Here is a 25,093-nt window from a genome sequence, read left to right as displayed (position 1 = left end):
TATGGCTGTTTGAGAAATGCAAGTCTGCTGCAGCTGATAAGTTCCACTGCCTGCGGGGCCCCACACCCCATTGACACAGTCCTGCCCCATGTGCACACCTCGTCCCACTAAAGGACACACAGTCACTCTGCTGCAGAGGCCCCACATATTCTGCCCATGCAGTCCTGCCCCTCACACACACCCTGTCCCGCAGAGGTGGACCCACTCACCTGACTACAGAGGTTCCAGACACTCTGCCCGTACTGGCCCATAAGTTGCCCAAGGGCTTGCTGTTGGTTGGGGCCAGTCTCTAGGGCAGGCTGCCTGCCCTGGCTTAGCTGGATTAAGTCAATGTTCTAGAGGATTGGGCAGACTCCTGTGCTAACAGGTCAGAGGAAGAACTCCAGTGGTGTCTGCCAGCTTCTGTGTCAGCATGCTTGTATCAGGTGACAATAACGCTTGTTGCCCATGTCTCAGTCCCTGGGAAGGTGACCCCAGCCTGGGGAGGTCTCATCTCTCACTGAGATATGCCCAGAGCCTATTAAGTGAGTCTCTTTTCGCTAAGGGACTGTCACCTTTCTTTCTGGTGATTTTAGGTTGCTTTCCAAAAATCAGTGAATTTGTGTATGGGCCCTTTAAGAGTAGGCTTTTTTTTCCCCCTTATGTCCAATAGCTTTTCTGGAGGTATTCCCTGTTGTTAATAGCCAGCAAAGCCAGATATTATGACACTTGTCTTGGTTGTAGTGAGTCCAAAAGCTGCTCATTGTGGTAATGCTCTCTCACTCAGATCTCCCACTCCTCCAGGGAAGGCTTCATACCTTAAGGTTGCTCCTGGCCCGTGGCTCAAAGGTGAATTTTTTCTCTCCAGAAAGGGATTTCTGCCTCTTCCACCTCAGTCAGCACTGTCCCTTATTATGGAGGTTCTTTTTATCCAGTTTTCAGTTCTCTCTCAGGGGTATTGTTCCAAGAGTAGTGGTAAATTTGTGTCCATAGGAGGTGGTGAGTTCAGAGTCCACCGACACTACCATCTTGACACTCTCTACCAGACTGTTTCTTCTGTAGGAGACACTGATAATTCTTTTGGGTGATCCATAAGTAGACTATGTGAGGTGCTAATGAACAGTATGTTGTAAGGTTCTCTCACTGAAGCTAAGCTTCTGTCATGTCTTCTGCTTAATTCTAGGTTTCTATCTTCCTTCCCATGGAAAAGTCTATATTAATGGTTATGATATCTCCAAAGACATGGATCAAGTCAGGAAAAGCATGGGCTTGTGCCCCCAGGATGACATATTGTTTCCAGACCTGACAGTAGAAGAACATCTCTCTTTCTACTGTGTGGTGAGCCAGAGATGTATTCCTTTTCCCACTCTTTTTATATGCTTCGGGCAGTGTGACCAAAGATCAACATCCTTACCCTTATTTAGTGGAAGTTCATTTTTTTTGAGGCACTGTTCTTTTACCATAAAGGGAAGCAAAGGGAAGAGAAAACGTCTTGTTTATAGATAGCTGTGTAAGAAAAGTTTTGATGTAAGAATTTTCTAAAGATAAAGTTGGAAGCACCATATAAACTCAGGCTTTTCTTTCTAGATAAAAGGAGTACCTCCAGAGAAGCGTCGCGTGGAAATTGAAAAAATGCTGACTGCTTTTGGCTTGATAGAAAAGCGTAATGTAGTTTCACAGTCGTTGAGTGGAGGAATGAAGCGCAAACTCTCCATCATTATATCACTTGTAGGAGGCTCCAAGGTGAAGAATGATTAACATGGATCCCTGCTGCAGCTGAAATATAAAACTCAGCTGACACAAACCTAAGAGCTGATATGAATCTAACTCCTCTAAAAGGAACTTCACAAATGATAATCAGAGGGGATTCCCTTTATTGACCCAGATTATGGAGTTTGAAATTACTATTAATTTTGCCAAGTTCTTAGTATAGTGTAATCTAGATAGTGTGTCTTAGCTTAAATAAGTCCCCCATGAATAGTATATTATACCATAATGGGCATAGCATGAAGTAAAAAATGACCGTGGAATTATTCTTCTGGTCGTTAGGTAGTGATACTTGATGAGCCGACATCTGGCATGGACCCAGTCTCGAGGAGATTCACCTGGGATGTCCTTCAGACGTGTAAACAGAATCGTACTATCTTACTGACTACCCACCACATGGATGAAGCTGACGTTCTGGGTGACCGCATAGCCATCATGGTCAAGGGATCACTGCGGTGCTGTGGCTCTTCAATTTTCCTGAAAAAAATATATGGTCTCTCTCCCTTTGATCATTTTTTGGATGCTAATGCCTTAAGAATATTCTTCTAACATGATTTTTATTATTATTTTTGTCCCTCTACACAGATCCTCAAAAGCTTCCTGTGTCATATTGCATTAGGTCAAACCTTTTAAATTGGCTCTTTGTAATATAGACATTTCCTATCTATTCAATTATTTCCCATTATGACTCAGTAAGTATAGTCTATGTTGGAAAATACCCTTTACTGACCTCACAAAAGTCATGTTTATTTTTCTTGTGTGGCTTCTATTAAAGTGGTCATTTGTTGCAGGAATGAAGTAAAGCTTACAAGGGATTTGGTACCTAGATTGATGGCTTGTAGGGGAAAAAAATCAGTGACTAGATATTTCTGACTCTTTTTTTCTCTATTTCCAAATCAATATCAAACCCCTAGTGTAATGAGTTAAGTGCTTTCAATTTTTCTTTTAAAGATTGGCACGTGAGCTAACAACTGTTGCCACTCTTCTTCTTTTTTATTTTTATTTCTTCTTCTTCTCCCCAAAGCCCCCCAGTACATAGTTGTATATTTCAGTTGTAGGTTCTTCTGGTTGCTATGTGGGACACTGCCTCAGCATGGCTTGATGAGTGGTGCCCTGTCCATGCCCAGGATCCAAACCGGCGAGACCCTGGGCTGCTGAAGTGGAGTGTGTGAACTTAACCACTCAGCCATAGGGCCACCTCCTCAATTTTTTTCATGAAATATTCTTGAAATCTGGAAGTTGATCTACAAGAACTTATTGAACAGAAAATGAATGAATAGTGGAATAAAATAGTCTTAACTTTGACAAGTATTTAATTTGGTTAGTCAATAAGACTAGTACATCAAAAATGAGCAATATACAATCATATATAATTGAATTCTGAAATTACATGACTCAAACCAGTAAATGTATCAGGCTTCAGAACTGTACACTACAAATCAATGAGAACAGTTAAGGATGATATTAGTCCATAAATACTTAATTCAGTATTTAAATTCATTCATTCAACTCATGTTTATTATGGGTGAGTTCTTATGTTTCATGTTTACACACATTATCTTATGTAGTCATCATAACCTCATCATTTTTATGGAGCAGAAAACTGGGGCTCATATTTAAGTAACTTATTCAAACCATACACTAAGTGGCAGAGATTTGGACTTGCGTCCCTCTGACACCAAAGCCCATGCCTTACACTCTCATACGCTACCACTTCCCTTTTACCCTTTATACTTAGCTCAGAGAGGATGTTGGGCTAATTTGGTAGATGTAAATTTGATGAAAGTCAGAAGTAGAGGAAATCATACTGTTGAATGCCTTTGCATTTACAGATGAGGATATAGAAATTAATATTCTTATAGTAGGTTAGTTGTAGACACAAAATTATTACCCAGGTATATTGATTATTCATAGAGTGCTTTCAGTTACAGAGTTTAAAAAAGCAATGGAGAAAAGAACGCCTTTTTTAAGGAAAGTGGGTAAGTAAGAAAAAGCATTAGGATAAAAATGGGCCTTTTTTCCTCTGGTGGTGAACATGATGTAGTCTACACAGAAATAAAAATATGATGTGTACACCTGAAATTTATATAATGTTATAAGCCAATGTTACCTCAATAAAAAAAATATGGAATTCAGAAGCCCCATTCAACTATATAACAGTAAGCCAATTTAAAGTGATAAATGCCAAAATAAGAAATAAGGGCATCAAGACAGGAAAAGTAAGTTGTGTACACATGTGTAGACAAACACACACACACGTGTCTGTGTATAAAATCCTGAAAGGATCAGAAAAACTTGGTGACAGAAGTCCATGTGGTCCGTTGTCATATGACAAAGGGAAGACTTCTTAGTATAGTGAGGTAAAATGTTGCAGTTTTCATCCATTAATATACTGAGGTAGAAGTTTCCATTTTAATGACATGTCTTGAAATGTGGCAAGTGAACATTAAGTATTAGTATTTAAAGAAAGATGGAAGGAAAGAAGTCCAAAAAGATATAAAATAAAACTTTAACAGGTTTAAATTCTGGTAAGAATATGAAACTAGAACAGCCCAAAGATTAGAGTCAGGAACTGACTAAGAGAAATGAGTTGAAGGTAATTTGAAGACCATTTGCTCTTAAGCACAGTCATGATACCTCTTAGAAATGAAATTTTTAACAGACAAGCGCCTAGGTTTTGTTTGTTTGTTTTCCAGGGGGAGTGGATTATGTTTAATTTGGGCAGATTTGATTTTTAAAATTTTGGTCTTCTAAATGGATCTTTTCAGGTGTGGGATACCACTTAATTATGGTGAAGGAACGTCATTGTAATGTTAATGAAATTACCCAACTGATTCATTCTCATATACCAAGTGCCAGATTGGAGAATAATGTTGCAGCTGAATTATCATTTATCCTACCCAAAGAGTACACACACAGGTATGGACCCAGAGAACTTTAGATAAATAGTTTTGGGTTACCAGAAATCACTTTTACTTTTCCAGGTTTCCTCAGCTCATCAAGTAGATTCTTTCTAGTTGCCACTTGACAAATAATATTCAAAAAATTTACTTTCTGAAGATTTCTCTATTGGTACAGAGGGTACAGATTGTACCAATCTAACACAAGTTAGATTTCTTTCAGGCTTGATATTTTTATTTCTATTTCGTACAGCATGGTGTTAATTAGTAATAAGATATGGTAAGTTATTGGCACAAATTTTCTTCTTGGTGAGTTAAATCAAGTGAGTTGTTAAGATAAGAGAAAAAGTTGGGGCCAGCTTGGTGGTGCAGCAGTTAAGTTCGCTTGTTCCACTTTGGTGGCCCAGGGTTTGCCAGTCTGGCTCCTGGGTGCGGACCTACACACTGCTTGTCAATCCATGCTGTGGCAGGCATCCCACATATAAAGTAGAGGAAGATGGGCATGGATTAGCTCAGGGCCAGTCTTCCTGAGCAAAAAGAGGAGCATTGGTGGCAGATGTTAGCTCAGGGCTAATCTTCCTCAAAAAAAAAAAAAAAGAGAGAGAGAGAGAGAAAGTGGCCTCTATGGCAGCTCTTGGAGCCAGGAACTCTAGAAACCAGAGGAAACAGCAGTTTGGCCACAATTTTAGCCATCTTAGTTATCAAAGGGAGAGACAAGGAATAGTAATTGTTCCTGGAAACTTTATCTTAACTAAAGGAAGAGGAAAATAAGAGTCCTCACCATAAACCTTTAAGGTTTGTGCCAATTTCATCTTCTTGCAAGATGTAATTACTAGCTTGATATTCTCTTGAAGCAAGCTGGTTGGCATTCTCAAAAGAAGATGAATAGAGGGGAACTTCTTCAACTTGATAAAGAATATCTATACAAAACCTACAGCTAACATCATACTTAATGGTAAGAAACCCAAAGCTTCGCCATTAAGATCAGGAGCAAGGCAAGAAAGTCCTCTCTTACCACTCCTTTTCAACATTGTGCTGGAAGCCCTAGCTAATGCAATAAGACAAGACAAGAAAATGTACATAGATTGGGAAGGAAGAAATAACACTGTCTTTGTTCACAGATAACACAAACATCTTATGTAGAATCTCTAAAAGAATTGACAAAAAACTTCTGGAAATAATTAGTGATTATAGCAAGGTTTCAGGATACAAGTCAATCACTTTCCTATGTAATTTGAAATTAGAAACACAATACTATTTACATTAGCACTTCCAAAAATGAAATATTTTGGTATTATATTATCTAATATATACAAATTCTATATGAGGAGAAGTACAGAACTGTGATGAATGAAGTCAAAGGACTAAATAAATGAGATATTCCATCTTTATGTATAGGAAGACTCAATATTATCAAGGTGTCAGTTCTTCCCAACTTGATCTATAGATTCAGTGCAATCCTGATCAAAACCCCAGTAAGTTATTTTGTGGTTATTGACAAGCTGATGGTAAAGTTTATGTGAAGAGGCAAAAGACCCCAAATAGCCAACACTGTATTGAAAGAGAAGAGCAAACTTGGGTGACTGACACTAAACTTCAAGACTTGCTACAAAGCCACCATGATCAAGACAGTGTGGTGTTAGTGAAAGAATAAAAAAGTAGATCAGTGGAACATAACAGAGAGTCCAGAAATAGACCAACATAAATATAATCAACTGATCTTTGACAAAGGAGCAAAGGCAATATAATGGAGAAAAGATAGTCTCAACAAATGGTGCTGGAACAACTGGACATTCAGATGCAAAAAAAGCTAAACACAGACCTTACACACTTCACAAAAATTAAAATGGATCATAGACATAAATGTAAAATGAAAAACTATAAAACTCCTAGAAGATACCATAAGAGAAAAACTAGATGATCTTAGATGTGCCAATGACTTTTTAGATGCAATACCAACAGCATGATCTGTGAAAGAAATAACTGAAAAGCTGGACTTCATTAAAATTAAGAAATCTTCTCTGCAATAGACAATATCAAGAGAATTAGAAGACAAACTACAGACTGGGAGAAAATATTTGCAAAATACACATCTGATAAAGGATTGTTACCCAAAATACACACAGAACTCTTAAAATGCGACAATAAGAAAACATATAACCTGATTTAAAAATAGGCCAAAGACTTTAACAGACATCTCACCAAAGAAGACATACAATGGCAGATAAGCCTATATAAAAAGACAGGCTCCACCTCATATGTCATCAGGTAAATGCAAATTAAAAAAACAGTAAGATACCACTACACACTGACTAGAATGGCAAAAATCTGGGACACTGACAACTCCAATTGCTGGAAAGAATGTGGAGCAATAAGAATTCTCATTCATTGCTTGTGGGAATGCAAAATGGTATGGCCACTTTGGAAGATGGTTTGGTGGTCTCCTACAAAACTAAACATACTCTTACCATACAATTCAGCAATCATGCTCCTTGGTATTTATCCAAAGGAGTTGAAAAAACTTATGTCCACAGAAAAACCTGCACATGGATGTTATATCAGCTTTATTCGTAATTGCCAAAACTTGGAAGCAAGGAAGATGTCCTTAGTAGGTGAATGGAGAAACTGTAGTACATCCAAATAATGAAATATTATTCAGCATTTAATAGAAATGAGCTATCAACCATGAAGAGACATGGAGAAACCTTAAATGTGTATTATTAAGTGAAAGAAGCCAATCTGAAAAGCCTACATACTATATGATCCCAACTCCATGACATTCTGGGAAAGGCAAAAATATGGAGACAATAAAAAGATGAGTGGTGCCAAGGATTGGGAGGGGTAAAATGAATAGGCACAGGAGATTTTTAGTGCAGTGAAAATACTCTATAATATAATGATAGGTATATGTCATTATACATTTGTCCAAACCCATTGAATGTGGAACACCAAGAGTGAACCCTTAGGTAAACTATGGACTTTAGGTGATTATGATGTGTCAATGTAGGTTCATCCCAGGTAAAAAATGTACAGTCTGGTGAGTGATGTTGATAATAGGTGTCTTTATGTGTGGGGGGAGGGGGTATATGAGAAATCTCTGTACTTCCTTTTAATTTTATTGTATACCTAAAACTGCTTTTAAAAAACAAGGTATTAAAACATGACAAGAAAAAATTAAAATCTGCTTAGACCGCTAACAATTAAAGAGATTGAATTAGGAATCAGAAGACTTTCATAATGAAAAGACGAGGTTCAGGTGGCTTCAGTGGTGAGTTATACCAAATGTTTAAAGTAAAAATTAATAACAGTCTTTCACAAACTTCCAAAATAGGAGAGGGAACCCAATCCATTCTATGACGCTAGTATGATCTTGTAATAAAACTAGACAAAAACAAAGAAAATAAAATTACAGACAAACGTCACTTTTGAATGTAGAGGCAAAACAACAACAACAACAAAGTGCTAGCAAAACTAATACAGAAGTGTGTAAAAAGGATTATGCACTATGCCCTAGTCAGATCTATCCCAGGAATGCAAGGTTGGTTCAATGTGCAAAAATCATCAATGTAAAACACTACATTAATAGAATAGACAAAAACTACACGATCATCTCAGTAGATGCAGGAAATGCATTTGGCAAAATCCATACCCTTTTATAATAAAACCACATCACAAACTAGGAATAGAAAGGAACTTTCACAACCTGATAAAAGGCATCTATGAAAAACCCCCAGCTAACATCGTATTTAATGGTTCACCCCTTAGAATATAGTAGAGAGAGGATCAAGAACTGAATCAGTTTCTAGGGTACATTAACTTCTTTTAGAGAAACCAGAGAAACTGAGAAATCTAATAAAAACTACTCTTCAGCATCTTTAGTGGCACCACATCACATCTGCTGGAAATGACACAGAACTTCCCTGCTTATGAGAGTGAACAATTCTCTCTCAGTCCCTAGTTTCTGTTATTCTTACTTCATTTTCTGATTTGAGTGTCTTCTGCTTCTTATTAATTTGAAAACATTTTTCCTCTTTGATTTAGTGTTTCTTAGAAACTATATATGTTATATATGCTAATTAATCTTAACTAGCAATGAATACCAATTGATACTTTTATCAGAAAACCAAGAACCAGTTTGTGACAGCAATTTGCTAGCTTTTCTCTTTATATGTTGCACATTTCTGATTTATTAGGGGCATGGAAACTATAACATGCATTGCAGTGAAGAACGAGCTACATTTTTCCCTCTGATTAAGGAAATTAATAGAGAACAAAAATTATTAATGTGAAAACCATCTGTTTTGGTGCTAGCTCTTTCTCTTCTTTCTTCTAGGTTTAAAGACCTGTTTGCTGATCTGGAAGACAGACAGGAAGAGCTGGGCATTGCTAGTTTTGGTGTCTCTATCACTACCATGGAAGAAGTTTTCTTTATGTGAGTAATGATGTGTGGGGGGCAAGAGAGAGAAAAAGTCTCTTCCTCTAAAATCAGATTTCATTTTGAAAGGAAACCCCATGCAGTCTGGGGCTAGAGTAATTGAAGAAGTAGTATTGGATTGTTAGATGTGGCCATCTTCTGTGAATCCCAGGCACAGTAATTTTTGCATCTTGCTTCCCTGATGGGCTGAGTCTGCCGTGAGTCATGGGACTAGAGTCAGAGCATCAGTTCAGAGAGCTAGGAATCAGGATGTTCAGAGCAAATACTGGGTCTATGAAACTGCAAAAAACAACCAAACCCAGGCACTAAACACTCAGGTAGAGGTGTATTGGGCAGGAAGATTATATATGAAGCTTTTGGGTTTAGATTTGGGTGCCTGTGCTTTTGGGGGGTGGAGGGGTTAGGATTGACCTAGAGCAAAGAGAAATTGTGGGGTCATAGGTAAAGTTCTGGATCTAAATTGGAGGTTTTACTGGGAATGATTTTAAAATCTTGGACTAATCATGTCTTGGTGACCTACGTAAGTTACACATGGTTTATATTCCGAGAATACCTTACACTGTGTCAAAGTTCAAAGAGAAGGTGCCCAGGGAGTTCAGGATATTTCTAAGGGAAGGCCAGTGGTTGTCTGTCAGAAGACCTCACAAAAAGTCTTTTTTGGGGGTCTAGACTTCATTTTCTCAGGCTTAGAAACAATCTTGTCAGTCTCAGTGCTTACATAGACAGTGACTCTCGTGCTAATAAAGTTAGCCAAAGATCATTGCATATATTATCAGAATGCCACCTGATTAATTTGCAGTAACAGATAGAACAGTCAGGGGAGCAGATAATAATGTGTTCTTGCTGGCTCCGTCTCTCTGCTCTAATCCATTAAAAAATGTTATTTTATTATTAAGACACAAAGGACATTTTTATTTTCCTTAGGGATCATGTTTTTGTCAGTTCATGCACAAGCTCTACATTGTGGTAAAGTAGTATTCTTAATATAACTAACGATTAAATATTCATGGCTTAGTGGAAATAGCATGGACACCAATGTCAGATAATTTTAGGCCCATGTCATGGGCTATATACCACATACTAGTTGCTTGACTTCATGCAACTTATTTAACCTCTCCCAGTTTCAGTTTCAACTCTTTAAAGGGGGTAATGTGAGGATTGATGTCAATTTTATAATGGAAAAATTACAATGCCTGTGTCATAGTAGGTACCCAATAAAAGATATCTTGATTATGATGAGATTGACAGAGGCAACAGTAACAGCTATGGAACCAGTTAAAAGTTAACGTTTATTGAGTTCTTACTATGTATCAGACACCGGTCTAAATACTTTCTATATGTTGGTATTTAATCATTACCACCTTTACTATTACTCTGTATTATAATTTCCATTTTAGAGATAAAGAAACAGAGAGAAATCATATAATTCCCTAAAGCCCCACAAAGCTAGTAAGTGACAGTTTCAAACCAAGCCAATAGGATTTTCCGTATGTTTTTGAGTGCTCTGAATATACTAAGGATATTTTCTCTATGAAAAGCATTAATTTTTATAAAATATTTTCAATTTCATTGCCTTTTCATTTGAATGTTTCTTATTTCAGAAGTCTAAAACTATTATATATTCAAATACATCAATATTTACTAAGTTTGTTTACGTGTAGGAAAATATTGACAATTCTGAAACTAGATAAATATTTGTATTTTCTTTTAGCATTATTTATTTCACTCACTTAAAATTAATTTTGTTGCATGAGATAGAGATTGAATCCAAGATATTCCCCCTACTAGTTAGTCTGTTATCTCAATGCAATGTACTTGAAATGCTTTCTTTATGATTGTTAGGTAAACTGATGTCTCTTTCCAGAATTTCCAATGCTGTCTATAGATCTGGGCTTTCTATTCTTATGGCAATTCTACATTTGCTAAATATATTAATATTTGTTAGTGCAGGTTCCCCTCTTTACATTTATTTTCCAAAATTGCACAGTTCTCTATTATTTCATATGAATTTTTCTATTAGTTATTAATTTTTTATTGACAAATTCTTTAACTCATTTGACTCTTTGGAGTTTTCCATGGAGGCTATCATATAACCTGAAAATATGGTTTGAATTCTATTTATTATAATCTTTTTTATTATTTTTCCTTTTTGGTAGATTGTTATATACAATAGATCAAGGTGAATAATTTATATAGTTAAAATGAATAGTCCACCAGAAACTGTAAGAATTTTTTCACCTTGTTTCTAAATAAATAAAGCAAAAATTTATGGAATTCTATGAAAAAAATTCACAGTAGTGTGATAATCTTTAACCCAGTTCTCACAGAAACTGCAAATGAGGTAGACAAAATATTAATAAGGAAATAAAGGACTTGAATAATATGATTTACTAAGTTAGTTTCTTTCTCTCTTGTTCTTTTTCTATACACACACATACTCACGTTCATACACATCTTTGTCCTTAATAAACAGAAAGCACATTTTATTTTCTAATATATATAAAACATTCATAAACATCAATCACAATCAATATGTGGTATTAGACCACAAATGAAATCTTGACAAATGTCTAGGCCTTTGTTGTTGTTCACTATGTTGTGAAATAACAACAAAATACTTCTCTCTCTATATATAGCTTGCTATTTGATTAAGTTTGTTAAATGATTAGGAATGCGCTCTCTTATACAGCACTGCTTTATTATAGTGCTCATTATTTCAGAAATATTTCATACTGAAATATTTATGAATACAATTACATCACAGTATTAAACAGGCAGTTAATATATTTATTTTTCACAGTCAGTATTAAAGAGAATACTGCGCTGTATACTCAGCCAGTGAATTCTCAAAAACCATATTGTGCTTCATGAGTTTGAATGCTGCTGACTAATCTGTTTCTGTGCTCTCCCGTGGTCTCTCTGCCTTTATTTCAAACTGCAGCAAGCAATTTTAGGACAATGCATAGAAAAATGGTAGTTTGAGGTGTAACGAAAGTGCTAAAGTTTTACTTGTACTTTACTTATATATGCAAGCATTTTCAATGAAATGATCAAGAAATAGAAGGGAGAAACTAGAACGTAATTAAAAATTGATGTTATAAAGGACATCATAAGCTTTACTGCATCCTGAGAGCTAACAATTATATGAACAATGGCTGGAAAAAAATTGCTCAGAGACTTGTCCTAACTTCTGAACATCTGAAGAATATTTCTCACAATGCAAGGAATTACCAAAATACTCATGGATTGAAGAGGAAATAAAATTGTTAATTATATGTATTTAGTACTCAGTAATGAGAGTCTTGTATAAGAAAGTCTCTAGGTTATGGACATAGGTGTACTCAGAGGAAAATTTACAAAATTTATAAATATGAATATGCTTAGTAGAAATGGGATATGTAATAAGGGATTATTTAAAAATTAACTATGCTGTTAACTTAAGAATATAGAAAGATAGCAAAGTAAGCACAAAGACAGTAGAAAGAATGGAATTTAACTTTTTTAGCTTGATTCAGATTATATAATAAAAGCTTCACTAAAATTATAATAAAGGTACAAGTTCAGAAGTATTCAGTATTTTCCTGAAGGTTCTAGCCAAGAGAATAATAGAAGAAAAAGAATGGATGTATATAGATTGGAAAGCATATTAGTCCAAATCGGATAAGCTATATGTAATAAAAAATTTACCAATAACTTAATTTATCAGTAGTTTAACACAACAAAAGGTTATTTCTCAGTCACACAAAACAGTGTAAGTTGGGTGACAAAGGCATCTATCCTTCGTGTATTGACTCAGCAATTCAGACATCTTTCATCTTGGCTCTCTCATCTCAACACCTGTCTTTCAAATTACTGTGGCAGAGGGAAGAGCCTTTAAATGTTTCTGCCCAGAAGTAACACAAATTATATCTTCTCACACCCATTACGTAGAACCAATCACGTGGCCCCATTTAGCTGCAAAGGGCTTGGAAAATGTGAAATAGTGGCAGGTGTTTAATCAGAGCAATAAATGTCTATGCCATAAAAAGGCGTAGAAAAAAGGGTCGCTATTTTAGATTATATGTTTATTAGAAAATTCAATAATATATATGTGTATGCATGTGTATGATGTGCACACACACACAGACTCTTAGGAATAATTAGAGAAGTCAGTAAGGTTGTTGGGCACAGGATCAACGTATTCACATCAATAGCATTTCTACAAACTGTAGATAACTAGTTGAGGAAATATAAGATAAGGTAAGAAAAAAAGATATTCACCATAGCAAAACAAACAAAATGCCTAGGAATATACCTAATTAAAATTACATCATAACACTTTATATAGTGACTTTTTGAGGAAAGGTCTTCATAAATTTGGAAGTATTCAAATCATACAGAGAATTTCTTTGATCACAGTCGACTTAAATTAGAAATTAATAATTATTTCTGGAAAATCTCCAAATATTTGGAAATTAAATAACACTCTTCTAAATAATCCATGGGTCAATGAAAAAAAGTGAAAGGGAGATTAGAAAGTATTTGAACTGAATGAAAAAACAAAGATATTAAAATGTGTGGGATATAACTAAAGCATTATTTAGGGGGAAATATATAGTACTGCATTTTATAATAAAAGAAATTCCTTAATTCATGGACCTCTGTCTCCCCCTTATGCAACTAAAAGAAGAAGAGTACAGTAATCCCAAAGTAAGCAGAAGAAGGGAATGATATCTGACTGGAAACCAATAAAACAGAAAGCAGGAAAAAAATAGTAAAAACAATGAAACCAAAAGTTCATTGTTTGAGAAGATTAATAAAATTGGTAAACTGATATTCAGTCTGACAGGGAAAAAGAGTGAAAACTCAAATTATGAATATTGGGAAGGAGAGAGGTGACATTACTACAGATTCTATGGATATTAAAAAGACAAAAAAGGGAATAATATGAGCAATTTTATATCAATAAATTTGACAATTTGGATGAAGTGGGCGAATTCCTTAAAAGATACAAACTATCAAAACTTGCTCAAGAAGGAATAGATGCCTTGAATAGTCATTAATTTCTATTTGAGAAATTGAAATTATAGTTTAAAAATCTCTCACACGCAAAAGAACTAGAGGTGCAGATGGCTTTACTAGTGAATTCCGCCCAACATTTAAGGGTGAAATAATACCAATTCTATAAAAACACTTCCAAGGAATTGAAAAGGAGGAAATGTCTGGTAACTGATTCTATCAAGTCAGTTTTACCCAGATACCAAAATCAAACAAGGATATTACAAGAAAAGAAAATCACAAACCAATATCTCTCAGCAACATAAATGCAAAAGTTCTTAACAAGGTTTTAGCAAATCAAATTCAACAATATGATAATAAATAAAATTGATAATACTTCATAACTAAGTAGGGTTTATCCCAGAAATGCGAGGTTGATTTAACATCTTAACATTCAAAAATCAACTAATGTAATTTACCATTTTAAGAAACTAAAAGAGAAAAGCCACTTAATCTTCTTGTTAGATGCAGAAAAAGCATGTGACAAAATGCAACATCTGTTTGTGATAAAAACTCTCATTAATACAGTCATGTGCAACATAGTGACATTTCAGTCAATGATGAGCCACAGATAAGACAGGGGTCCCATAAAATTAGTATCCTATAGCCTAGGTGTGTAGTAGGCTATACTATCTAAGTTTGTGTAAGTACACTCTATGATATTTTGCACAATGACAGAATTTCCAAATGACACATTTCTCAGAACCATCTCCTCATTAAGTGAGGCATGACTATATAGTAATGGAAGGGATTTTTCTCAAACTGATAAAGGGCATCTACAAAAAACTTACAGCTAGCATCATTCTTACTGATGAAAAACTGAATGCTTTGTCCCTGAGTTGAGAAACAAGAAAGGGATGTTCCTGGGTCCACGTGTTTGTGCAGCAGTTAAGCTCACATGCTCTACTTTGGCAGCCCAGGGTTCACTGGTTCAGATCCCAGGCACAGACCTACACACTGTTTATCAGGCCATGCTGTGGCAGGCGTCCCACATATAAAATGGAGGAGGATTGGCCCAGATGTTAGCTCAGGGCCAATCTTCCTTAACAAAAAAAAAGGAAACAAGAAAGAAGGATGTTCCTCACCTCTTATATTCAAGATTCTACTGGAGGTCTACTCATTGCAGCAGGGTAAGAAAATAAAATATCAAAAAGTCAATTGTTTCTCTGTATATTAGCAAGGAACAATCTGAAATTGAATAAAAAAACAGTGTAATTTTCAATAGCATCAAAAAATATGAAATAGGGATGAATGTGACAAAAGATGTATAAGATCTATACACTAAAACATTACTGAGAGAAATTAAAGAAGACCGAAATAAATGCAGAGATATACCGTGTTCTTCAGTAAGAAGACTCAACATTTTAAAGACGTAAATTCTCTCCAAATTGATCTTTACTTCCATGAAACCACAATCAAAACCAGAAGACGTTTTTGTAAAAACTGATCAGCTGATTCTAAAATTTATGTCTCAGTACAAAGGACTTAGCATGGGCAAAATAACCTTGGCAATGCAAATCCAGTGTTGTGCTGATGAAAAGGAAAGAGGAACTCTCAAATGCTGCTGATTATACAATGAGCTGGTTCTACCACATTGGTGAATAACATGGCAACATCCAGTAAACTGCAAAGACCCACTTTCCACAACCCAAAAATCTCACTGTTAAGTATATAATCTAGAGAAATACGTATTTGCTCTGAAGGCAGATACTCACTGGAATAGCCAATAGCAAAATATTAGAATAAATAATATAATGCATTAGTAAAATATGATACATATGTAATGAAATTATATCTCAGTTGAAGGGAATGAACTAAATTTCTCTTTATACAAACGTCAAAAAGGAGAAATGTAAAACATCTACTCTTTTAGAGGAAGAAAAGCATTTTGCAGGACTGTTAAATATACCATTTATATAGAAGATTAAACCCATAAAACAAGACTGTACATGCTTACGATGCATAAATGTGTATACAAAATTATTAAAATATATCTGATTTCTCCACTGTAGAATTACTTTTTCTCCCCATTCTGTACAGTATTCTTTGGAAGCATGTCATTAAACACAGCCCATACTCAATTGAGGGCATGAGGGATCGAGCACCACCTCATGGAGGGAGTAGTATCTACAAACCTTATTTGGAATTTTGCAACGAAGATTTGTGTCTCTCCTCCATTTATGCATTCAATCCTCTAGTTACATCAGTATGGACTCATGTAATACTACTTTGACCAGTGATCAAAGTGATGATTCATCTCAGTGATATTTCATGTTATATCGTGTAGTCCCTGATAATATGTGAGGAAGAAGGTCCTTCACCTCTGTGATATTCTTCTCCAAAAGCTATAACCCCAATCTAACCATGAGAAAAACATAAGACAAACCCAAACTGAGGAACATTTTACAAAATACCTGATCAGTGCTGCTCAGAACGTCTAAGGTCATGACAAACATATAAGAAACTGTCACAGATCGGAGGAGACTAAGGAGACAGAATAGCTAAATATAATGTGGTATGCTGGAGGGGAGTCCTGGAACAGAAAATGGACTTTAGTGGAAAAACTAGTGAAATCCAAATAAAATGGGAAGTTTAATTAACAGTAATTTGCCAACATTGGTTTCTTAGTTGTGACAAATGTACCATGGTAATGAAAGATGTCAACAATAGGGGAAATTTGAGTGAGGGGTATACAGGCTCTCTGTACTATCTGTGCTACTTTTCTGTAAACCTAAAGCTATTCTATAATTAAAAGTTTATTTAAAAATATATCTGGAAGACGGGGCCGGCCCCGTGGCTGAGTGGTTAAGTTCATGTGCTCTGCTGCAGCGGCCCAGGATTTCACCGGTTCAGATCCTGGGCACAGACATGACACTGCTTGTCAGGCCACGTTGAGGCAGCATCCCACATGCCACAACTAGAAGGACCTGCAACTAAGATATACAGCTGTATACCAGGGGGTATTTGGGGAAGATAAAACAGAAAAATAAAAAAAAAAAGATTGGCAACAGTTGTTAGCTCAGGTGTCAATCTTTAAAAAAAAGAAAAGAAAAAATATATCTGGAAGATTACAGACCAAATGTCATAATTGACTTGATGAAAGGAATGGGGAGAAATGGGATTATGAATCTTGCTCAAAGTGATTTAAACTTATTTGTAATATATTTTAAAAATTGGCTCAAGGTAAAAATGTTGAAAGTGGTTAATTCTCTGAGTTGGGGAAATGGATGTTTTATTACCTTTATTTCTTTTTCCATACAGAAACCATAAAGGAAAATATTTGGCTAAATAAAATTTAAACATTTTGTATATCAGAGAATACTTTAACAGAATTAAAAGACAAATGATACAAAGGTTCATTATAATGAATAAGAATGTCTTCTAAATCAAAAAGAAAAATATGAAAACAGTATAAAATTAGACAAATGATAAAAACATTCACAAAAGAATAACTACAAATGGTGAAATTAATTCAAAGGAATTAAAAATAAAACAGCAAATATTTTTAAAAAATACTCAGTCTTGGTGAATATGTACTGAAATAGGAAGATCTTGTAAACTGACATAGAATTGTACATTAGTATACTCCTTCCGAAGGGCAATTTGGCAGATATATAAGAAGCTTTAAAATGTGTAGATTCTACACCTAAAATTTTGTCCTTTATGGATAGTGATATATGTGGAATAGTGTTCATCACAGCATTGTTTATAATAATAAAAAGTTAAAGCAATCTAAATAAGTGGTCAATAAACTGTGGTGCATTGGTATGATGAAATGAAATTGTCAGAAGTGATGATGTAAGTATATAGATATTAAAATGAATATATATCAATCATTTAAAAAACAAGTTGCATAACAATGTAGTATTATTGTATGATCTTGATTTTGCATTTTATGTGTGTATGTATATATCCGTGCATGTGCATTCGTAGGTATAGAAAAATGTCATTTGAGTACGTCTAAGTAATGAGATCTTGAGTACTTTTTTCTTTTAGTTTATTGTGTTTTAAACCTCATCCCATTGAGTATTTCTTACAAGTGTACAAAAACCTAATAAAGAAGTTAGAGGAAAAAGTAGTGGAAAAAACCCTATTTGTCTCAGTGGTATCAATTACTATAGTATTACAGTGACCAGACACCATACAAATACTACTTGAATTTAAAAGAATTTGATAACAGACTTATCAAGTCAAACCAGTACTTGATGCTTGCTTTCTTGTCCTGCAAAAAGAAAGGTTTTAAAAAGCCTTACTAGTTCATTGGTTTAGAAAGAAAAATCTGTCTTTACAAATTATAAATTTTTCATCAAGTGTTACAGAACTCCAAGGGATGGACTTAAAGTTTCACATCACCCATTATAGTACTATGACTTCTATTATTCTGTTTAGCATTGTCTCCCTTATATTAAAATTAAATACGTATGTCTACAAACAAACACATAGTTACAGAGAACAGACTGTTGGTTACCAGAGGGGAAGGGGGTTGGGGGTAGGGTGAATTGGGTACAGGGGGTCATTTGTATGGTGACAGATGGAAACTAGACTTTTGGTGGTGAACACGACGTAGTATATACAGAGTTTGAATTATAATGATTTACACCTGAAATCTATATATTATAAAACCAATGTTCTCTCACCATTAAAAAAAAACTAAAAGGAAAAACATTAAAAAATATATATATATGTCTGTTTCTTTCATGTAGTTGTGAACCCTTGGAGGACAAATTAACTGTGTGCATTTGCTTTGTAAACCATTCCAAGTATTTAGATAGCCTGAAGCAGAAAAAAAGGGAAAACAAATCTATTGGATGACCTAGGCTTAGAAACATTATAAAAGTAAAACCGTGCTATCTATTATCACTATCATTTCTTAAAATAAGGAGATTTAACAACCCCCTCTCCTAAAAAAAAGATATTGTCTTAGAATTTTAAGATAAGTTCAGTTTACTTTATTCAGTGTTAATGTTAGCATTGTATAACCATGCTTGTTTTTAAAAATTCTTGCCTCAATTTGTGAAGATCTTGTGATAGATTGGGTATGTAGGCACCACTGTTCTGGTTAAAATGAATTTCGGTGTGTTTGTGTAGGGTCAGTAAAATGGATAATCCGGATCTCCAGACCCCTTCCGTAAATCTCGAAAAGAGAAAGGAAAACATGAACCAGAATATGAATGTACCCAGAAATTTTGAGAGCTCAACTTCTTCTGGCTCAAGTGAACACGCTCATATTAGGTTTAATACTGGGGTGAGCATCTTCACTATGAACATACTGCTGGTAAATGTTTGGATGGGATAAAAGAGATACATTTCACTATAATGTTTGAATTGAAAGGAGAGTTTGGAGTTCTTACCCAGAGAAAGCCAAATAATGAACAGTTTGTAAAGCAATCCGATTAATTTTCTAATTCAAACATGAAATATGATAGGTTAAAATCCAATTTTGCGCTCACTGTTGTTACTCCTCAGAGTCGCTTATCTCAGTTTTCAAAACTGTTAGTTCATTCAGAGTTGAGAAAGGGTCTTAGTAAAAGTTATCACTACTCACAGACATAAAAGGCATTTAAATTTATGCATTGGAATGCATTGGTACTTCCTAGTGGACTATTCTCAAGTTGGTATGGGCCTTCATTAGCATGGGGAATCTCATTGGATTGCCAAGCACTTCTTTCGTTGTTCTCCTGTCATCTATTCCCTACAATTTTCCCTAATAAAGACTAGGATTTCTGAGATGGAATATATGTTTCACAGAGTTGCCCATAAGCACGCCTTCACTGAGGGGCTTATGAGCCAGTTGTGAAGCAGAGTGGGTGTTGTATAACAAGAACGTAGAATTTTGAGCCAGATAGGACTGCAATTCCTGCTATATCATTTATTACTATTTGACCTTGACCAAGTCATTTAACATTATCTATACTGCAATTTCATTCTCTAGGAGTCTGTTTTAATGAGTTAACGGTGGTGAAATGTGAACTGTGTAATGTTTGGCATGAATCAGATACTTAAGAAATGTAATTTCCCTCCTCTGCTTGCTCACACATTTCTCCTGCTATATTACTTTTCCCTATTTCCCCCTCTTATAAAGATGCAGCTGAAGGAAGATTTGCAGGCCAGTCTGGAAAAGTTGATTTTTGTTTTAACATATTCTTTTATGCTAGAACTAGATCTAATCATCACCCATCTTTTAAAAGACAGAAAGCATTTTTTCCTACCTTGAAGACAGTGTGAGAAAAAAATTCTCCTTCTGAACTTTACCTTATTTCTAGTCAGTGACAAACATCCAATGCTGATTGTTTTATTCTGAAAATGCTGGTTTATTGATTAGGGATATTTTCTCACAACAAGTTATGGGGTGTCCAAAATGTTGGGAAATACAGGATGAACATATTTTTAAACTATTAGTTACATAGTCAAGTAATATGCTCTAGATGCTTTTCTTCAACATTCAGATACCTTTTCAGGTGAAGTCTCTACATTTAAAGCAACAGGTTCCATTGTTAATCTGAAAAATATGTAGTAAATCAACTACAGATGAGCCACAAAGTCTGGAAAAATAGAAAAAATAGTATATTTTAGTACATTTTTCAAATTAACATTGGACACAGTGCTTTAAATTTAGAAGTGGAAAAAAACATACTGAGCATATTGTTGCAGTTTAAAAATAAATTCATCTTCTCTTTCCTGACTATCCGCGTCCCTGCAGATCACATGGATTAAAACCTAGCAATGGAAACTTGTTACATATGCACATTTTATGGAAATGTTTCATTTATAAAATAGAGATAGTATGGAAAGATCATGGTTTTACATTAACAAAGAAAGATAGATGTGATTTGTTCTGCTCAGAGATGCTATGCATATATTAGTAATAAAAATGATCCTTTTGAAGTTTTCAGTATAATTAGACTAGAAGCCAAGCTTTAACCCTTTCAGTCAACACGTTATACAAATATGAAGTTTTGCTTGTTACCTAGTCTGCTAACTATGGCTATGTTCTGTTCAAGGATATATTTATAAAAGTGTGGGGGCCTGCCCAGTGGCGAAGCAGTTAAGTGCGCACGTTCCGCTTGGGCAGCCCGGGGTTCGCCGGTTTGGATCCCAGGTGTGGACATGGCACTGTGTGGCAAGCCATGCAGTGGTAGGCATCCCAAATATAAAGTAGAGGAAGATGGGCATGGATGTTAGCTCAGGGCCAGCCTTCCTCAGCAAAAAGAGGAGGATTGGCAGCAGTTAGCTCAGGGCTAATCTTCCTAAAATAAATAAATAAATAGAAGTGTGTACGTCTTCTAGCATAAGATTCAAAACATCAATGTTAATGGATTTCATTAAGGTTTGTGACCATTGTAATGACATTCTTCTCTCCTCTTGTCAGTGGACTCTTTACTGCCAGCAGTTCTTTGCCATGCTCTTAAAGAGGGCAATGTTCACTTGGCGCAACTGGAATTTGGTGTTGCTGCAGATCCTGGGACTCTTGGGTATCGTTTATTTTCTGATGAGAGAGGTGAACTTTACAAGACGTATCGAAGAACCTGCCAGGGAAATGGATTTGGAACAATATGGTGAAACCATTGTGCCTTACTCAATTTCTGGAAATTCTCCATTGACTCAGAATTTAAAAGACAATGTTGAGAGCATGCTAAAAGCTAAGAAACAAAAACCTAAGGAAGTGCAAGGTAAGACTTAGAAAAAGAAAATGACTGCTAGTAGATGAAGACCTGCTTGTGTCACTTCCAAAGAAAGGTCTTGACTGGAAGAGTTAGCTAGTTGCTCTTTTCTGTTTTTAGTCATCAGTCTCATAAAGGCAGCCAAATGAGAGGGAAGAATCATCCTCCAAGGCTACTGGTCATGAGATTAATTATTAATGGGGGCATGTTGAGTCTGGGTCATCTACCAGCCATTTGCTGCACCTTCTAGGGAATGGATTAAAGTATCAAAATATTTTGTTTAATAAAATTTAGCATAGAATTTCACATAAAGCCAGGCTCACAGTGTGGTATCATGTTCCAAATCCTGAAAGTCTTCCCACAAGTCTTCTAGATTGGCCATATCTAAAAACAGATAACCAGGTTAGGCTGAAGTCTTTATAGGGATGCTACTCAAAACTTATGTATTTGAAAGATAGTAGTAATAATTGATATTATGTATTGAACACATATTTTTGGCAGTACTTGAATTATCTCATTTAATATCTATAACAATCATATTTGCTAAAGTTGGGGACATTGAAGTTTGGAGATGTTAACTATGCCCCCAAGTCATGCAGCTAGTATGTATTAGGGCAAGGAGTGGATTTTAACACTGCTTGGTGGGATCCTGCACTGTTAACCCCCTCACTATGCTAAATTACCTCTGTAAGAGGTAAGTCTTCCCTCATTCAAGACTGATCACTTCTGTCCAGGTGCTTCATTTGTATTTTCTTCAGCTGCTGTCTGGTTGACAGTGTTACTTTAGGTCAGTATATAGCCTTTAGGTTTGTCAGGTTGTTTTTCTTTTATGCTTTAGGTTCCATTGTGAGAGATGAAAATGCACCTGGAAATGTTGCTTATTACTTCTTCCATTATCCTGATTTTACAACATACACATCATATGATGGGTAGCATAGAAACTATCAGTAAATTACATATTCCTTTTCCTCCTCCATTACAGGAGCACTAGATGAACAATTATTTATCAAAGATCACATAGTTGATTAGAAGAGAGAGAAACGAATTTCCCTGATTTATAAGGTGGTTCCTTTTTACTACATTATATTGTTTATACAAAAATAAAAAGACTATACTTCACAGATATATCAATAGTAAAATTATCAAATTAAATCTTTTTTGTTCATTCTTTGAGTATCTTGGAGTTATCTTAATTAGAAATTATTTGAGCAACTCTTTGAGAAAGATGGTGGAATAGGAAGCCTCAAGCCCTTGTTCTCCCATAGAAATATCTAGTAAACAACAACAGGCTAGCTTAAAGAGCTTTTAATAGAAACCAGTCAAGAGTCTGCAGCATCCAAGGGAATGTCCAGTTCAGAAAAGCTAAACTCAAAATGGTAGGAAATTTTGTAGTGTTTTTGCTCACCCTTGCCCCACCCCCTTTCTGGGGCAGCATAGTGAGTTGAGCGAAAACTACTCAATTCTTGGTTCCTCCCTTGGCATCGAAGGAAAAGAGTAGAATTTGTTTTTACAATATTCAGGCCTATCAGGGGGCTGCATAACGGACTGATTTTGGTTTTACTTGTCTCAAAACTCATGTGGGAATAGTGGCATAGTTTTGATATCATGTTAGAGGTTGCAAAAAGCAGTGATAAATGTGAAGGTGTGTGAAAACTCCAAGGCGGCTGCAGACATGTGAGCACCAAGGGAAAGAGATTATACACAGCAGAATACAGTAGAATATCTAAGGCCCCAAGAGGAAACAGGGGTGAAACTCATAGGGAAATTAAGACATTCAAAAGCAGCCATATATAATGGAGAACTGGAGGGGGGAAGCATATACACAGGCCCAGGGAAGACACATGCCCTTTTCTGGGAAGAACTGAAGGCTTCATGCTGGGCTAATTAGTAAAGGTCTGTCTCTGCATGGATGTAGTCTGGTTTTTTTTTCAAATGTCCAATTTTCCACAAAATATTACAAGGCATCCAAAAAAACAAGGAAACACACTCCATTCAAAAGAATAAAATAAATCTCCAGGAACCAACCCTAAAGAAACACAGCCCTTGGATTTACTGGACAAAGATTTTAAAGCAGCTATCTTAAAATATGCTCAAGAAAGTAAAGGAAATATGGACAAGCAACTAAAAGAAATAAAGAAAACAATATATGAACAAAGTGAGAACATTATTAAAGATAGAAATTATAAAAAAAGAACCAAATTCTGGAGCTAAAAAATACAAAAACTGAATCGAAAAGTTCACTGTAGGTGTTCAACAGCAAACTTGAGCAGGAAGAAGAAAGAATCAGCAAATTTGAAGACAGATCATTTTAAATTATTGAATCTGATGAGCAAAAAGAGGAAAAGAATGAAGGAAAGTGAACAGGACCTAAAGGACTTATGGTACATCATAAAACAGACCAAGATACATATTATGGGAGTCCTAGAAGGGGAAAAAAATAGAGAAAGGGGCAGAGAATTTATTTGAAGAAATAATGCTGAAAACTTGGATATATTAATACAAGAAGCTCAACAAACTTGATGTAGGATAACTCCAAAGAGACCTACACCAAGACACACTATAATCAAACTGTCAAAAGACAACAAATCTTGAAAGCAGCAAGAGAAAAGCAACTCACCACGTACAAACGCTCTTCACTGAGATTATCAGAAAATTTATCAGCTCAAATCTCACAGACCAGCAGGAAGTAGGATGATATATTTAAAGTGCTGAAAGCAAAAACATGTCAACCAAGAATTCTATATTCAGTAAAACTGCCTTTCAAAACTGAAGAAGAAGGTAAGACATTCCCAGATAAAAGCTGAGGGAGTTCATTACCATAAGACCTTCCCTACAAGAAATTTTAAAGGTAGTCCTTCAAAGTGACATGAGAAGACACTACATAATATCACAAAGACATATGAAAATATGAAGTTCTCCAGTAAAACCAAATACATGGACAAATGTAAAAGCCACTATTATTGTGATTTTGGTTTGTAACTATTCTTTTTTTCTGCAGAATTTAAAAGACAAAAGAATATAAATTAACTATAAATCAATGTTAATGGTACATAATATGTAAAGATGTAATTGTGACATCAGTAACATAAAGTGGCGAGTAGATCTGTGAAGGAGTAGAGTTTTTGTATGTGATTGAATTAAGCTAATATCAGTTTAATATAGATGGTTATAACTTTAGAATCTTATATGTAATGTCCAGGGCAAATAGAAGGAAAATATCTTTAGAGTATGTACAAAAGGAAATGAGAAGGGAATTAAAAGTGCCACTATAAAAAATCAACTAAACACAAAAGAAATCAGTGATGGAGGAAATG

The 25,093-nt window shown here is 35.3% G+C and overlaps 1 protein-coding gene across 1 annotated transcript in view; it reads left to right on the top strand.

The window, feature by feature from the left end:
- Positions 1-25,093, top strand: part of LOC124241987 (phospholipid-transporting ATPase ABCA3-like) — a 211,595-nt gene that overhangs the window by 120,656 nt on the left and 65,846 nt on the right. Inside the window, exons 13-19 of the mRNA XM_046666407.1 lie at positions 1,163-1,317; positions 1,567-1,722; positions 2,029-2,239; positions 4,515-4,665; positions 8,980-9,078; positions 19,207-19,363; positions 21,488-21,788. Of these exons, the coding sequence (XP_046522363.1) occupies positions 1,163-1,317; positions 1,567-1,722; positions 2,029-2,239; positions 4,515-4,665; positions 8,980-9,078; positions 19,207-19,363; positions 21,488-21,788 (1,230 nt within the window). The remainder of the gene's footprint in view (positions 1-1,162; positions 1,318-1,566; positions 1,723-2,028; positions 2,240-4,514; positions 4,666-8,979; positions 9,079-19,206; positions 19,364-21,487; positions 21,789-25,093) is intronic.

Source organism: Equus quagga, chromosome 7 (assembly GCF_021613505.1).
Source record: "Equus quagga isolate Etosha38 chromosome 7, UCLA_HA_Equagga_1.0, whole genome shotgun sequence".
NCBI lineage: Eukaryota > Metazoa > Chordata > Mammalia > Perissodactyla > Equidae > Equus > Equus quagga.
The sequence above is the reverse complement of the archived record's forward strand: the minus strand, read 5'-3'. Positions and strand labels throughout refer to the sequence as shown.